The sequence below is a fragment of the Sander vitreus genome, chromosome 19 (assembly GCF_031162955.1).
Source record: "Sander vitreus isolate 19-12246 chromosome 19, sanVit1, whole genome shotgun sequence".
In the NCBI taxonomy this organism is placed as follows: Eukaryota; Metazoa; Chordata; class Actinopteri; order Perciformes; family Percidae; genus Sander; species Sander vitreus.
The window spans coordinates 8765332-8783794 of NC_135873.1; the positions used below are offsets into that span (position 1 = coordinate 8765332).

An 18463-nucleotide genomic window follows, 5' to 3' on the forward strand; every position below is an offset into this window, starting at 1 on the left:
TGCCTCGTACCATAATGTTTCTCAGACTGTGGAGGAGAGTTTCATTCAAAGCAAAGATGCAATTTCAGAGTTTCTCTTGATTTTAAATTGAAATAATAAAAACAAGAGAATAATATGAATACAATTGTGTCAAGAATTACTTGTTAAAACAATACTAAATAGCCAATTATTTGGGCCATTAACTTCCTCACTGCTCTTATAGAAACAATGCATCCACAACAATTTAAATGTTGTGTTCATTGCAGGCTCTATTATGATTTGCATTCATTTTAAACTAAAAAGGAAGGCATTTATTTTTTTTATTTTTATTTAACTGCTCATGTGTCAGACATTTGTCATATTTGACCTCTGCAGTGCCGTCACTAATGGGGAAAAGGTCAGCAATGATTACAAGAAGCCCTAGCTGGAGAGAGTCACAGAATTATCAAGACCCAGATGTGCAGAAGTTGTATCTACTGTATTTCCTTGGCCTTCTGCCTACCTTCATGTCTACCTGCTGTTTGCATCAGTGGCCTTGAACCATGTGCAAAAGCCAAGACTGCAGGCTAAACACCGCAGCAGCTGATTTTCTTTCTCTACATTTAAGCAGAGAGGAGGAAGTAATCAGTGAAATCAGCACCTGTAGTTCTTAACATAAATACAATACTTGCGTCTCAATGGCCCATGAATGAAATTCACTGGAATACATCAATTTACAAAACACTAAAAACAACAAATCCAAGTGGACGGACCACTCTGCTAAAAATATATCTGCTCATCAAATCTAATTTGACCTCTGTTGTCTTCAAGTGGCAGCAGACATTATTACCCTAATGCATGTGCAAAACAGAAGCTATTTCAAGACAAATCAAGACAATCACTAAACCCAAGACTCCTTTGTGTATTCCTTTTAAGTGTTTGCAGAAAATCTACAGGAAATCAATAAAACATTAGCACTTTGAGATAAAACGTGATTTTGCAAAAATAAATATTGTATACTGAATAATTTATCTTTTATTTAACTATTAACCAAAACAGAGGCATAGTCTGTGTGGATTCACAATACACTTGTCGATCTGTTAAAAAATACTCATAAAACTTTCTGTGACAATCAAAATTTGAAAACTGGGAAGCTTCAGGAAGTAGGAGAAACCGAAAATGGAACAGCAGTTTGTAGTAACATATCCATTTGGATAAAGACCTAAGATGTAAATTTCCTAATGTCTAAAGCTAACAATTTTACGGTAAACAGAAATAATCATGTTTTATTTGGTTGCAACAGCCACAGTAAAGGTTCACAGACAACATATATGTCTTTGAACAAGCATTACTTGATCCACCATGTTTGAGCAGACATTTCTTTGAAAATGTTTTTAATATTTGCTTTCGTAAACACTTGAAATCATTAATGTATGGCAACAGTGACATCCAGTGATGGGAATAACGGCGTTACAAATAACGTTACTTTTTTTCTAACTGATTACTCTTCCCATCTTAATAACGCCGTTACCATTACTGCCAAAAAATGCGGCGCGTTACTATATTTGAAGCTGTTTTTTTCATCAGACCAACTAGATCTCTGCGTCTGAGCCGAGAGGCAAATAGTTTTTTTACTCTTCTTCCTCGATTAGTGGGTAGTGCACGACGCAAGCGCATACATGCTGACGATTGGCTGAGGTTGAGTAAAATGTCATGGTAAGCCAATCAGAGGTAGAGTTGGGCGGGTGTTCGAAAGCACGCATAGTCGGACACACAAGAACAACACAAGAGAGTCAGTCAATGAGAGAGAGAGACAGGTATGGCGTTATGAAATCAAGGAGAGGGTTAACTTTTCCTGCTACAGATTTTCCACCGTGGTCAGAAAGAACAGGGGAGACACTTTGTTTCTCTCACTATATGACTCTAGAGTCGCTACTCGCTCCAAAGCTAATCGCCGTCACTCTCTCACTTCTCCCTCGCTCTATCACCTACTCCTACTCCCCCCCCCCAGATGTGCCATCTGTAAAAGCTGAGATAGATAGATAGATAGATAGATAGATAGATAGATAGATAGATAGATAGATAGATAGACATGCATAGGGTAAGCCCCCAGGGTGAGAAAAATAATGTACAAATTATTACATCCATCCATCTGCCCGTCGGATTTGACAGACAGCTCAGCATAGGTATAACTGAAAGCTGCTGCAAAAAGGTTGCACATATTAAAACAATTGCACAAACTGTGGAGCACAGCAGGCATGAAATGTGAAGCGTCAACACTAAAGACTTTAGTAATACACAATGCCGTAGTGAGGATTTATACTTGTGCGCTGGTGTGTCTGCGTCGTTCTAGCGTATCTCTGGTACGTAGTGTGTGTGCGTGTGTGCATGGGGAGTGTGGGGTAAAGCGAGTGAAAGAGGGACAGGGATCAGCTCCGGAGCAAGTGCCGACTCCAGTGGTGGAGACATAGCAAGTATCAAAAACTGTCCAGTACTGAAAACCGACAGTGGATTCTTGGTTAGATATGTAGTCGAGTTACTTATTCTTTGATGAGAATAATAAAATCTTAATTTTGCTCATTAAAGTAAAATGTACATATCCAGAAGATGTGGAGTAACATTAGCATTCAGTTGTGTTTCTGGTCGCTTGGTGATTGATATGTCTAATATTCACTTTGTTTTTAAGTCTGTTTTAGTCACCTCCAACTCCAAGGGAAACATCTGGCTCTTTACTATAGCTGCTAAATGCTCAATTAGGTTCACCAGCTAGTCAAACGTTGTCTGTCTGCTGTTCCGTGCTGGGTATGTAGCATACAGAGAGTTTTGTAGAGGGTTTTTTTTGCCTGAAAACAGCTGCCTGCTGATGAGGACAGTGACATTAATGAAAGCAGTAAAGATATGGGTCGTAAAACCAAAACAATGAGCTGAAAGATGCTAAAACTCTGTAGAGTTTACAACTGCAGAGTTGGGTGATAATCCTTTGTGGGTTTGTCACAACAAGCGACCACTTTCACATACAAGTAGTTGTTTGATCCATTGTTAATATAACATTTTTGATTAGGGCAGCTTGATGCATCAACATCAAGTACTGTTTTGTTATCAGTAACAAAACTCAACTGTTTTATTGCCACTGATATATAAAAATATCAAGCAATACTTGGTCATAAATACAATAAAAAATTGCTAAGAAACATTTGGACAACGGAAAATGCCAACATGTTTAAATTACATTTTCTTGGCTTGACTTGCTTTCTTTTTGTTTAAAATTTTAGATCTTAACTGTGTGTATTTGTTGACATGGGTGGCAAACTGCTGCATAATTGTAGCCATATTATAAAGTTGTATTGAATTGAAGTATTGCCAAATATCAGTGCAAAATTGGTATGCAATACATAATATGACTGCAAATGGCGTGTAAAAGTATCTGCAAAACACATTGCAACACATTTGTTGTACTATAGGCATTTTATTTTATTTTTTACTTGGCAGGGAGTGCAAACATCAATTGTTTGTGCAAAGTTACCAGCTCTCATTTCACAACATGCTACAGAGAGCGCTGATTTAAGGGCCTGTGTGAGTTCCTGCCAAAACACAGAGGGAGCCATTTCCACTTGGTATTCACAGATTATTAGGGATGCACCGAAATGAAAATTATTGGCCGACCCTAGGTACTCGCCTGCTCCGACAGCGAGAGACGCTGCATCTCATGTCATCGCCCAGACTGGGGTCGGGAAGCAGCAGTATTAACAACAGTTAAAGCCATTCTCGCTCTAACTTACGCTACTCTTGTAACGAGGAACCGACTTTCATATAAGAAAGCAGAGAAGCTACTTTTCGTAAAGAAGGACCTGCCACTTTTCCTGAAGAATTATAGACTGGGTAAACCCAGCCCGATCTGCCGGCGATTTGATTTCGCCCTGCAGCTCAGGCAGGAAACCTGTACGTTTATCTATCCTGTTTCTGTTACAAATTTGTGGGAACCAATCAAACTGGCTTATCCACCTGGCGAGCTATTGGCAGGTTTAACGCGATGACGATAGAGAAGCGACCAAGCAGCTTTTTGTTTATATACCGAAGCGCAGCAACCCTTTGATGTCGCTGCTGTTTTAAAAGATTTCAAAAGGCAAGTTTTCTCTGAAAACGGAACAGAAACTTGCCCTGGAACAATTCCTACAAAAGGATGTGTTTGCCTTTCTACCGACCGGCTTTTTTTCTTTTTTTTTGTTCCCCCTCGAATAAAATAAAAAAACTTGGCCGAAGCCAAATAATCGAGTGAGGTTTTTCCATTTTTTCATCACAGCATAAATTAAAGTCTAAATGTGCTTTTTACTATTTTGTCTTGCTTATCAAAGAAAATTCAATTACAAAACTACATTTAAAATTTTATTTAACACTGAAAATTTTTTAACATTCCAGCAGACATTATACCAACAAAGTACAATATAACTTAAAATAAATAAATTAGTAACATAAAAATGTTTGGCCATCTTTGAGGCCCTCTTCTTGAATAGACTATATTAGGCATAATACTGTCTGCAGAAACTGAATGCTAGTCCGTGCGCCTACATCAAAAAGTGCATTAAAAAGTGGATGGACCCACAACAAATGAATAACCGTCCTAGACATAAGCCTAATTCTTCTAGTCTGGCTATCACCAGACCAAGCTCAATCTTTTAAGATTGAACATTAGTCTGGGGAGTCTGCTCTGTATTTTCTACTGCACAAGAGGCGTGATCAACGGGCATAGTTCAAATGACTCTGTACGCAATTGGATAGTCCTTCAACCAATCAGACCAACGATCCGGGTGACGTACTTTGCAGCGCGAAAGCCGGTCGGTAGAAAAAAAAAAAAAAAAAGCCGGTCGGTAGAAAGGCAAACACATCCTTTTGTAGGAATTGTTCCAGGGCAAGTTTCTGTTCCGTTTTCAGAGAAAACTTGACTTTGAAATCTTTTAAAACAGCAGCGACATCAACGGGTTGCTGCGCTTCGGTGGCCGTCATGTTGAATATAAACAAAAAGCTGCTTGGTCGCTTCTCTATCGTCATCGCGTTAAACCTGCCAATAGCTCGCCAGGTGGATAAGCCAGTTCGTGATTGGTTCCCGCAAATTTGTAACAGAAACAGGATAGATAAACGTACAGGTTTCCTGCCTGAGCTGCAGGGCGAAATCAAATCGCCGGCAGATCGGGGTGGGTTTACCCAGTCTATAATTCTTCAGGAAAAGTGGCAGGTCCTTCTTTACGAAAAGTAGCTTCTCTGCTTTCTTATATGAAAGTCGGTTCCTCGTTACAAGAGTAGCGTAAGTTAGAGCGAGAATGGCTTTAACTGTTGTTAATACTGCTGCTTCCCGACCCCAGTCTGGGCGATGACATGAGATGCAGTGTCTCTCGCTGTCGGAGCAGGCGAGTACCTAGGGTCGGAATCGTTGCCTTTTTTGAAAGTTTTTGACAGTGCTTCCACACTGCCAACATGTTTGCTGCATTTATAAAGCACGCCTCTCACTCTACGCTGGTTGCTATTTGATCACGTTAATAAAAGCTCAATTGTTTGGCCGAACATTAAACTTTTTTTTTTCCTTTTTCGGCCGAACAATTTTGGTGGCCGAACATTTGGTGGATCCCTGCAGATTATGGCTTCATTCATTGCTGAAGATTCAAAGCACTGACTGATCGAGGAGATGTAAAACTAAAGCTACTTTGAGCTCAGCCTGTGAACATATAAAAAAATAATACAATTATATTTAACTTCTGTGGTTAAATAGAGTTCACCGCTGTTTGTGGTAATGGGTTATTGATCAGTGGTGGTTATCTGACTGAAGAACAGCGCTGTGCACTGTGGTGTAAACTCATTGGATAACCATAATCCTCGCTCTCTAGCAGTGCTTGACATATTTCCTCAGGTAAGAAATATCGAGTGACCCACAGAGATTTTTGTCCTGCAAATATCTCTGGTGCCAGTAGATAAGGGGGCCACTGCACAGCCTGTCTGTAAAACAAGACAGTAAAAATGTCTGCAGGTGGTATTGCACCGGGTAATGAAATATTGGTTTTGTCCAATGTTCAGCTTGGGCGTCTGCTATGGCCTTGAGGTGTGTGTTTTTGCTAAGCGCACAACTGTTATATTTAAATCAACATTTAGCTCCAACCAGAAGATCAAAGAGCAAGAGTGGGCAATTCCAAGTTGTTTCTCAATCTGCTGTAGCAAATTGTACCCACTATAGAACCACTTCCTCTAACGATGTCCCTCAAAAATCAAATTTACATGGAACCCCAGCTTCCAGTGCTTGAAATTGCTTTCTGTACCATGCCTAATCACTGAAAAAGGGGATGATCCAACTGAGCGTTTGTGATTCGTGTGGGAGAAGGAAATTTGGATCAACTTTGCACTGGAGCTGTGTTGGTTAATCTACTAAACATCAAAGAGGAGAAAAGGGGAGGGAGAAAGTGGAAGAGGGGAATTTATCGCGTGGGCTTGATTGGAAATCCAGCGGGGGGACTCTGGTCTCTCTGTAATCGTTTGTAATCTCCTGTAGGGTTGTATGTGGCCTGAGAGGAGCTGAGAGACAGCCTATTACCCATCTCCTGCCGATGGGAGGCCCAGATAGTGCACTGTTGGAGGACGACAGGAAATGAGGAGAGGAGCACAGGACAAATAGAGAAAGAGTGTAATCTCTCTTATCCAGGCACAAATAGAAGGTAACATCAAAGTATCGTCAAGTCATAGCTCAGAAGGAAGCTGGCCTTTGTTGCTAATGATTAAATTGATCATAACTTCCTCAACATTGTGAGATCAATACCAGCCCATCTGCAGCTTTGGAGAGATCTTTCCATGCAAGAGATTTTCACATGCCTTTCAGTCGATGGTAGTTATTCCTAGTTTATCAGTGCTACAAAGTAGTATTGATGAAGTGGAAGTTGTTGAGAAGAGCTAAGGGAGCAACTTACCCTTCTGGAATGGATCTCATTCACATAGAGAGGCAGGAGAAACTCAGAGATTCCGTCCAGACGAATCCCGTCTTGCTTCAGCTGAAGGTTTCCCATTCCATCCTGAAACATGATCATGATCGTCAGTGATGTAGTAATGAGCAGTGCCGATTTTCCTGATTTGTTTTAAACGATTATAGCTTCTCAAATGCATGAAATATTGAATCCTGCTGTCACGGAACTGCATTAGGAAGAGCAGGAGCGGCTGCGTGCCAGACGGGCAAGTGGAAAGGCAGCAGCGTTGAGTGACAGGGAAGAAGTAGGACAGGACATCAAGGTGACAATGCCAGAGACACTCTGTGGTGTCAGGGTGACAGGCTGCATGCAGTGGGAGGCTGACTGAGGAGAACCAGGCTAATGTGGCAGCTGTGGATGTGAATGTTGAGAAGATTCATGAGAATCAGATTTATGCCCATGCATATTTACATTAGTTGGCTTAGCACTGATGTTTACATTATTTTATATATTTATTTATATAAGTTTATTTCATCCATTAAACAAATAAACATCTTAATGCAAACACCAAATTTGAAGTCCTTTTAATGATTATCATTATTAGCGCTGGTGGTTGTAGTTTTAGTTGTATTTTTTAAGTATGTTTTTCAGAGTGAAAGCACTCTAAAAGCAGTGAGCATACAAAAAATAGAAATCCACTGATTTGATCTACCAGGTAGATATCAGGGCCGATGCTGACATTATAAAGCTGATCGGGTATCAGCCAGACATGATCAGTCCATGGTAAATACAGTTTTCTCGTCAATGTCATTATAAAACAACTATAAAAAAAGTGTTGCAGTAATTCAGTTACAGCAGGCTGCAGACTAGATTTTGTGCTACTACATCAACTCCGGGCCTCGTGATCCCAGTGAGATTTTAATTTTGGGAAAAGAGAGCAAGGATATCAGATCAGTACTTGGTAGTAGTAAATACCTTGAGTTGAAAAGTTAAAAAGAAAAAGTTGGATTGGTACATCCTGAACTATATGCATCAAAAACCTGACTAAATTACCCTGCAGAAGCCAGCCTTAAAAGATAGGTTTTAGTTCCTTAACAACACATTTCTGAATGCAGGCTGTAGTTTTAGATTTTCGGACTTATATTTCCTATTGGCTATTGGTTTGCATTCATTTCTGTACATGTGAAAATTAGTTAGCTGGCTGTTAAAGTTGTGTATCCATAACCGTGAGCATCAAGTCTGTGTTGATTTTCATTAAAGATTTCTTGCAGCCTGTTAATTGCAGTTAAAGTGTGTATTGATTTTAAAAGTCTGCAGTGAATTACCTCAAATAATTACAAAGTAAATTTCGCAAAAGATTAATGCTGGCTTCATGTTCACTGTGATGAATTCCACAACTCAAGCAAGTTGTAGGAGTCTGCTTCTTTATTTTCATATTGCAAAGAATAATAGAATGGATGCCTGGACAGCAGAAAAAATAAATCCACATTTGTAAAACACAGCAGCATGATTTGAAAAAATGGTTAGTTGGGATAAGTGATTTGAGGTAAATCGGCTAAGACCACAGTAATACACAGTAATATAGTTTTCCCTAAATTATTTTAGGCTGGAAACCTGGTCACATAGGTAGGTGTTTTTGGCTCTGCAATTCGTGAACCATGTCAATAGTTTTGACATGACATGACATTTTGCCTCGTCATAGCAAAAAAAGCACAGGTTCAATTGACAACATTGAAAACAACTGCCTTACATTTAGATGAGCAACATAATCCAGCACAGTGCTTACTCCACCTAAAACGCTACATTACATCACTTCCAGCTTTGCATTGCATTGCCACTTGCCAGACCTATCTCCACAGTGCTGTGGAGTAAGGTCTGGCTACACCACAGACAACGTCACATCATGACTTTGCGTAAACATACACATCAGTCTGCCACAGATACATTTTGGGATAGGAGGAAAAAAATTTTCCGTTTCACAATTGTCTTGGCCGGCGCCAAAGTCACGGGAAGGAACTTGTTTTGGTGGAACATTTGCACCCTGCAAAAGAAAATGACACATAAAATATTGAAAGTAGTTAACTGTTCACACAAGCTATTTAAATTAGCTGGACACGTATTAAACGTAATTTGCTCTATCAGTGTATCGCCATGTGTACTTCGTCCATAGCAAATTCCATCAAATCGCTCCCAAAACGTCCAGTCCAACAGTAAATGCCGTAAACATATTCTTCGTAAATCATTCACAGTAAGAACCAAGCAGACCTGCCTTATTGCACGATTCAAATTTCCATCAAAACTTGCCATTTTCAGCATGTTAGCTGTTAGCTTGGAGGTTGTTCTTGTTGTGAAGGGGCAATGCTGGCTTGTCAGGCTTATCCTGGCAATGTACTTCCATTGACCCAGACTACTTCAAGCAAACGTCAGGGAAAACAATGATGGCAAAACAGCATCACAGATCTATTTTAACCAAATATTCTCTGGTTCAGCTCAGCTAAAAAACACAAAAACACTGAATCTGTCAGCACGTTCGCGTGTCGTTAAATATCAAACAAACTTTTGCAGTTAAGATAACAGACACTCGATTCTCCTGATGCTACTGACGTAAACTAGTGTGTGTAACTAAAAAGTCTAACCAATAAAAGCCATCCTAACTTTTTAACAATCCCGCCTTTCAGCTTGTCCTGTTAAGATTAGTCTGCTTTTGTCTCAATACGTAACAGCCTATTGGTTTACATTTAAGATTGATCCCTTTTGTCCTGTTCCAACAAGAAATGCATCCCATTTACAAAATATTAAATTGCAAAAACTGTATACAATGAAGCCTGATTCTGCAACTTCACTGCATATTTTTCACCTCACATTTATATTATTCAGGACCTGATTTGGTTGTAGACAGTTCAGTGAAAACTGGACAAGGTTATGCCTTGCCACACCACAATGAGCAAAGTGAAGTTTGACAGCAGCTTTGTGAGGATGTGAGTGAACAGATGGGCCCTGAGAGGGATGTGTTGAAAGGGTCCATAGTGCTAGCAGCACTTTGGATGGAGATAGTGAATTATAGACGGCGAGGAGAGCTCCATCATACATGGTCGAGAGCCAGGATTGGGGACAGACAGGAGGAAAGAGTCAGAGGAGCGCAGGAGGTGGGTGGGGTGTGTGGAGTTATTTGTACTGTATGTCAGCAGACAGACATTAAAGTCACTCCTGTGCTGAAGTGGAGGTGATGTGGTGGGTGTGGCAAGTTCAGTACAAGCTGAAGTCAGTCAGACGAGTAGATGAGAGGCAGGACAAACGGGGGCGTTACAACAGTCCGGTCATGTCGTGCTGAAGGCCTGGACGAGCTCTTCAGCTCAGGTGAAAAAAAAGAAAAGAAAACTGAATGATTTTGCTTTGTGATATTTGAAAGTAAAGTGTAGAGCCAAAGACACTCACTCACTCAAGGTCACTCTTTGTGAATGATGTGGATCTGCCTTGTCACAGTCGAGATGTAGGCTACATTTTGATCCAGTGCAGAGAATGAAGTGTCAAAGATGGAGCAGAAAAGACAAAACTTAACAACCCAAATGTGCTTGATTACTCAGACGAAGTGAAGAAGTCAAGAATGAATGAGTCTTGTTGTGTGCTTGTGAAATTTTATTCTTTCACAAAAACAGGAAATGGTAATCGATTAGTTTATTCAAATTAGCAGTGGATTTAAGAATTAGCAGTAGAGTCTGCATTTAAGCACAGTTTAAGTATTTCATGTTAATTAATGTGGTCACTGTTACTTTGTTATCTCAAAGCCATAGGAACACATTTCCATTCACTTTGGAGCATTTTGGATTTGTATCATGATCTGTATCCATCTTAGATTTCTTACCCAAAAAAATTAAACAAACTGATTTAAAGCAGCTTTTAAAACATAAAAGTTCAGTTTATTAGTTATGTGGAATACTACTTAGCCTGTAAGACAGTTGTGTGCAGTAATATCTTTTGTGGCTCCGAAGGAGCTTTCTAAAGTTTGAGACGATAACCCGGGAGACTACTGGGACTTGGAGACTTAAACTGCAGATAGCAATGTCGGCAGAATGAGGAAGAACAATAAAAACTACCCTTGAGGGTTCATGCATTATTCCAAAGTGGTTAGCCCAAGTGCTAACCTTGTAATCACAGCGGATAAATAGTTTGTTGTGTTACGTATTTGTAGCAGTTCGTTACCAAGAGAAACCATTAAAAATCAAAACCAATAAAAATGTTCTTTCACCAAGCAGATATCGATGTGAACGTTTTTTCCCTCTCAAACTATATGGTGTGGTGCAGCAATTTACCTATCTACCATCTTCTGCATAAGCCTAACATGCACCTATAAGATGAAAGTTCACGGAACTTGCGCTCATAAGTTTTGAGAAGAACTTTTTTACTACTGTTTTACAGTAGCCGTCATCAGGTTTTATGTGTGATGTTTCAGATAGGTGATCATATACTGTACCCGCCTTGCCAGAAATGGTGAGATGGTAACTTTTGGTGTTGTCTGGCAGCTTTTTCTGGACAGAGTAACAACAATGACAACTTTAAAACTAGGAAAAAAATGCTCTCAAGCCAGGACGTACAGTAGCCACTTCAATCTGACTATAATACCAATACGCTGCGGTGCAGTTTGGCACATGTTTTCTTACTAAGCTGCTTGAGTTCTGAGAGATCGGGAGCAGCGAAGTACATTTTCTGGAGCGACACCAACAGCACTGATAAGGTCTTTTACTCATGACACAGATTGATGGGAGGCGAAGAAGTAGAAGAGTGATGGCAATAGTCAGGGGACGCATCTGTCACAGAAGGGGGATGCTGCCATCGCGGGTTTGTTGAAAAAACAAAATGCTCAATTGTTTGCATTGTCCCTGGAAATGTCACAGGAGGAACATATGCCTGTTTGGTGTGTCAGCAGGTCCTGCTGCCAAGTCTTTTCTAATTCTGTATCAAATCCACATGAGACAAAGCACACAACATGAAAGATGGTGCCTGTAACACATTTCAAATGGGCCTGCATGAATAAATAATTTCACTCACGCTGTATTAAGGTCAAAATAAAGAGACAGAGAGAGAGAGGAAAACCCTATACTTGATCTTGATACCGTCCAATTAGTGTTAGTTGACAAACCTTTCCATAACCTTTAAGACAGTAAACCAACCAGTAGTATATTGACATTGTCATTATTTTAACATGGCCCAGTATTGAGACTAAATGCTGTACATTTTCTGTCATTTTGCCATATTTTTTTTAATCATTGTGTTTGTATTTGAAATCCATGATATATTTTCTGAGAACATAATATATTACTACTATACTATTTTTGGTAAAATTGCATTTGATATTAAGTCTTGCTGTGCACTGTAATTGTGCAAAGTACTTACCGTTTATTTTTCTGACCTTAAAACATATCTCCAAATTGCAAGGCTTTTGGTTATATTCTAATACATGGTATGTAAGTGAAGTCTTGCTATTAGCCTTTTTCTTGCAAGTCTATAACACAAAGAATAACGAAATGGATCATTACATTTCATAACAACCAACTAAAGCCTCTCTAAAATGTTATCTTTTTTAAAAATGATGGAACACATCTTTAGTGCTAAGCAGCCCACTGCATTTATGTCACTTGTCAATAGAAATGTAGATATCACTTTCTCTGGGTTTTCTGTTTGGGTTCGTGTAGTGTGTGCACTTTTCTTTGTCCAGCCATGCAAGCTACTGCATTGCATTAAAACAAACCATCTCTTTTGTTCGAGAGAACTTGTTCTCAAATGATAAGTCTGTTAATTGAGTAATTGTCAATTTGTCACAATTTTGATAATTCACTGATTGTTTAAGTCATGTATCAAGCAAAACGCCACTCATAAGCACCAGCTTCTCAAATAAAAGGATTTGCTGCTTTTCTGTGTTTTATCATTGTAAATTGAGTACCTTTGGGATTTAGATGGTGGTCAAACAAAACGAGCAATTTGAAGACATCGCCTTGGGCTATGCAGGAAATTTGGATGGGCATATATATTTTTTTATTTTATAGAATCAAAAGGTAATCAATTAATTGAAAAAAAATATAGAAATTAAGTGATATTAATAATGTTTATTAATTTCAGCCCTACAGTGGAGTTCTTTATAGGAAAAGACTAGGAGCCCTATCTTGCACCCCGCACAGCGCGGCGCAAAGCGCCACACAAAGCCCAACGCAAGTGTCTTTGCTATTTTAAGACCGTCCAGCGCCCACGTTGTTTAAATAGCAAATTCACCTGTGCCCATCTTTGCGCCCATGGGCATGCTGGTCTTAAAGGGAGGTGTGTTCAGGTGCATTCTTGGCGTATTGTTATCTTGAGACAGTGGAAAGTGATCGTGCTATTGACCAACAAGAATCTGGTCTAAAGTCAATAGCGCAGCATTTCATTGTTATTTTAACAGCAAATTAGTAAAATGTGCCTAGGCTTATGCACAGCGCGCACACTATGCTTATTACACAGACACAGGGAAGCGCAGCAGCACACACACATGCAAAAGATTACAAATAAAAATATTACGGTGCAAATCCACAGCAATGCGCCACGGTATAACTGCGCCTGGCTTTTAAAGGGAATGGGAGATGACACTGTGATTGGTTTATTGCATGTTACGCCCAAAACACACCTATGAATTAATGAAGACACGAAGTACAACCCTTTTGAACCATGCGCCTTCAAACTAGCAAAAGTGGATTTGGACAAGCCCTAAAAGCACCTGCGCCGTGCGCTTAGATCGTTAAAATAGGTCCCTAGTTGTCAAGAACATAAGTGTAAAGTTCATAAACTGGGTACAGCTTGAACAACTGTAGTGTCACATCAATTCATAATAAACAGCAGCTATTGCAAAGCTAATCCCTCGTGAATATGTTGCATATTATTATGTTTGTAACTAACTAACTTACTTTATTTTGGACAATGCTGTGCTGTACTCACCACTGAGAAATGCATGACCTTGATGATCCAGACAGTGAGGGCCAGGTTAACTATCATGGTGACCAGTAGCAGCAGCAGAAAGAAGTAGAGGCATCTTTTTCTCCAGCCGTACAGACCCACTGGGTACACAGCATCACAGCCTGGTCGCTGGAGATGCACAGACTGGGATGCGAGCATAAACTGTTCCTGGGTAATCTGGAAAACAAACACACGCACAAACGCTTATGTTAGCTGGCTGTCAAGAATATATTCACTCCTTAGAAGCAATCACATATCATGATGGTTATTACCTTGCAGGCACTGCTAAAATTACTCTGGGCTGAGGCAAGGCTGGGTAATCTTACAATTCTTTTTAAAGTGGTGCTCCTACATAAAGAACAAAAGGTGAGAGCATGACATAAATGAAAGCTGGGGTATTACTACAGCATGAAACATCCATGTTTGGTTAAATGGGGTGAGAAGGGGATATTTCGATCTGTAATACACTAGGAACTGATTTATTAAAAATCTTCATAAGGGTTGCAGATTTATTTTGGGGAAATTACTATTTTCTATTGTTTGCAACTTTTGCAATGACATACCTGGGTACACCTGCCCTACACACTTCTAGAAATTGAACCAGTAGGAGGGTAATTTATCAAGCTCTGTGCCTAAAAGACAAGGCCATTGGGGTGACTTTATTTTATTAAGAGATTGCAAATCAGAGTGCCCAATCTGAAGAAAATAACAGATGGTGGTGTTTTCTTATTCGGCAGGAAAGGGGAATCATCAGTCAAGATTCATCGATTACAAGTTAGCGATCAGTTGTGGGAATAACTGGCCCAGAAGTGGAAAAGCTTTAGACTTCTTTGTTATGTCAATAAACAGAAATATGCAGCCAAATCTAGATGCTAATCAACTAATTACAGCACTTAATGTAAGTTACAGTCCTGAAAAGCAAGGCCCTTGCTTGAATTTCTGCACTTTACAATGACAATTGTATAGATTTAATAACCTGTCACTGCTTTGTTTTCCATGCTAATTACTTGCTGACATTTTGTCAAACTGGATCCCTGTGTGTTCACAACGAAAGTCACCGTGAGTGACAGCTTCCTGCCGCTGACCAGTTTACCGCTCCCCTGTGGCTGAGATCTTTATAATATTACTACCCATCAACCTTTCACAGGAATACATTTTACATGCCACGTGCACTGAGCAGGCTTCATGGAGCTATGTCCAGCAAAAGATGTGAAACTGATAGAGACGGTTGCCACAGGCAGTCAGTCAATGACTTAAAGCGTAACTCTCGCCAAAATGCAACCTAGGGTCTTTTTGTGAATGTACCCGAGTCAAACTTTCGTTTAAAAGCATAATCAGGGCACCAGACTAACGTTTTTCACTAGGAGCACAGTGGCCCCCAACTGAAAATTTTAGGGGCGCAACCAGAAAATGTAGGGGCACACACCGTAAATCAACATGCTAACCAAATATTCACATTTCTACTAATTTCCACTGTATTACTAATACTTTGATAATAGATGCAGAAATTACAATGAGCCGTTTCAAATTCAGTGTCACTTTTGAAGATGCAACATAGAAGGTTAACCGACAGCACCATCGTTGTCATGAAAAAAAAATTTATAATAATATATATATATATATATATATATATATATATATATATATATATATATATATATATATATATATATATATATATAAGGGCTGACAAAATAACGTCAGATTAATTAATCTGAGAAAAAATAACGCGTTAAAAATATTAACGCAGATTAATCCATTCCATATTGACATTTGCATACAGACGAAAATCTGGTGCCACTGATATGTCTGCGCTTCTCTCAACAAGCAGCTAACGTTAGCCTACCGCTAGCTAGTAGCTGGATTAAACACGGTTAAAATGCTGACAGCTAACGCTAAACGGTGTAAAGTTTGACTGTGTTTTACTGTAGAGGAGTCAACACCGGGATGTAACAATCTGCAGCTGCCTCGGAGAAACAACACAGACGGCGCGTTCAATGAAACTGGTAAACTACAGCCTCGTGGTGCATTTGAAGTTATTATAAATGTCCTTTTCCTATCTGGTTGTTGTTTTTGTCGTTCAACAGCGATTTACTAGTGAAATAAGTTATTGTTATACATTATTATTAAATCATTTAATTTTGACCATATGGCCTTAGCAATAAACAAGCCGTTCTTTAATGTCACCAACTGTTGTTTAGTACCCTTTTTTTTTTTCTTGTCTTACTTTCTTAAAAAGTATCGGTTCAGGCACCGTTAATTATGTATGCGATTAATTATTATATATATCAGTGTTTAGGCTACTACTGAACCAATATCGGTACCGATACCTGAAATTCGATTCCGTTACCCAACGGTACCTTTTTTTGGTACTTTCCCTCTATAATTACAAAAAAATTATTTCAGTTGTAAAAATTATTGTCAAACCTATTTATCCTATGTACATATTATTATTATTGTTATTTTATTAAAGTGCCCATATTATGAAAAAAAAAACTTTTTCTGGGTTTTGGGGTGTTCTTTTGTGTCTCTGGTGCTTCCACACGCATACAAACTTTGAAAAAAATCCATCCATGCTGTTTTGAGTGAGATACGGTTTCTGAATGTGTCCTGCCTTCAGTGTCCGGGTGAGCTGTTCAAAATCGGCACGGCTTGTGAAGTCACAAGCCGAAACGAGCTGGCTAACCGCAACTGTTAGCTCGTAGCGTTAGCATGCTACCTCGTTCTCAATAGCAAAGCACTGCTACAACACACACAAGTTCACCATAATCTACAAAAGAACTACTTACATGTGCACCCTCATTTAGAAGTCTCCCAGCTAATCCTACCTTGTAACTAACTGAAGTTGGAGAAACAGCCTCTCTTTTACTGTCTATGGAGCTAGCTAGCTGACATGATCTACATCTGAGCTACTGCGCATGTGCAATCAAAGATAGTACAGAAGAAGAAGAGGTCTCACTCTGTAGCTAAAACAGAGACCAGGTGAAAAGAAGATCTGCAGCAGTGAGAGAGCGGTGCAGTACAACAAAAATGTGGTGTTTTTTGAAAATTAAACCATGTAAACCTATTCTGGTACAACCTTAAAATACAATTATGAACCTGAAAATGAGCATAATATGGGCACTTTAATTAAACAAAATCCTCCTCCTCCCAAACCCATCCCTATAACCTATTAAATTGAATAATTATTCATTTCTTACTCACTGTAAATTTTATTCTTGTATTTGTATATTCTTTTTTAGCCTGTTTTATTTTCATGACCATTTTTAATTACTCTTTAATGTTTCATGTAAAGCACTTTGAATTGCCTTGTTGCTGAAAGGTGCTCCGCTCTGACACAATTTTCAGAGAGGACAAATAAGCTTGAGCTTACGCGCTCTCAGGTACCGAAATTTCGACGTTTAACGTAACTTAAAAAAGGGGGCAAATTTACTGGTTGCACATGTGCGACTGGATGTAAAATTCTGTTGCACACTCTCAAATTTTGGTCGCAGTCTGGAGCCCTGATAATTAGGACGGAAATGCCACTTTTAAGATTTACCGTATTTTAGTTTTTCGGTCAAATGGCCTTTTGAATGGGAGTGGTAGGGGCACTTTTATGATAGCATCAAAATAGCTATTTTTAAAACACTAAGAAGGCTCGACACAACATGAAACTTTGCTCAAAGTATCACCAGGGGCTCTACACGTGAACTCAAGCATTGAGAACATTGTTTGTGTACCCAGACTTTACTAAAAAGAGAGGTTTTGAGTGACTCACATTAGCAGTTGTTGTTTGCGCTATCCGCCATTTTCTCAGTCAAAAATAGGCAATCTCCGAATGCGAATGAACGGACTCCATAGGAGAAAATGTCACTCTTATATGAGGCTCCTTTTTCAACTACAAGGTCAATATTGTGTTTCACTAACGACAAAACAATAAATTATCCGTGCATTTATATGGAACTAAGGTTTCATCTTTACTCTCCTCCCTCGACTATTTCTGACTTGCTACAGTGAGTCATTCAAAACCTTTTTTAGTAAAGTCTGGGTACACAAACAATGTTCTCAATGCTTGAGTTCATGTGTAGAGTCCCTGGTGATACTTCAAGCACAGTTTCATGTTGTGTTGAGCCTTCTTAGTGTTTTTAAAAATAGTGATTTTGATGCTATCATAGAAGTGCCTCTAGCACTCCCATTCAAAAGTGGCGTTTCCGTCCTAATTATGCTTTTAAACGAAAGTTTGACTCGGGTACATTCACAAAAAGACCCTAGGTTGCATTTTGGCGAGAATTACGTTTTAAAGTAAAGGACATCGCTAAAGCTCAGTCTTCATCAAATTTCACATTATGAACAAATTACAGGCGGTTTGTTTTTCCACTCAGTACAAATGCAACAGGAGGTGGATCATGAGAAAACATGGTCAATGTGGTGCCAGAGATATGCTCCCCACTCTGGTTGAGTAACTAAGTGCCTGCCAGCCAGTGAGAAGCTGCTACATGTAAGCTCTGATCTGAGATCAGAGAGGATGATGTCTGTCAAGTGCCGTCGCCCAGGCGAGCACGCGCAGTAGCTGTTCTCTAGCCGATCGTGACCGCGGGCTGACAGTG

General features: G+C 39.4%; 1 protein-coding gene across 1 annotated transcript in view; it reads right to left on the reverse strand.

Moving 5' to 3' along the window:
• Positions 1–18463, reverse strand: part of LOC144534420 (zeta-sarcoglycan-like) — a 39976-nt gene that overhangs the window by 15116 nt on the left and 6397 nt on the right. The window contains exons 2-3 of the mRNA XM_078276337.1: positions 13857–14051; positions 6903–7004 (exon numbers count right to left, since the gene is read on the reverse strand). Coding sequence (XP_078132463.1) covers positions 6903–7004; positions 13857–14051 — 297 coding nt within the window. The remainder of the gene's footprint in view (positions 1–6902; positions 7005–13856; positions 14052–18463) is intronic.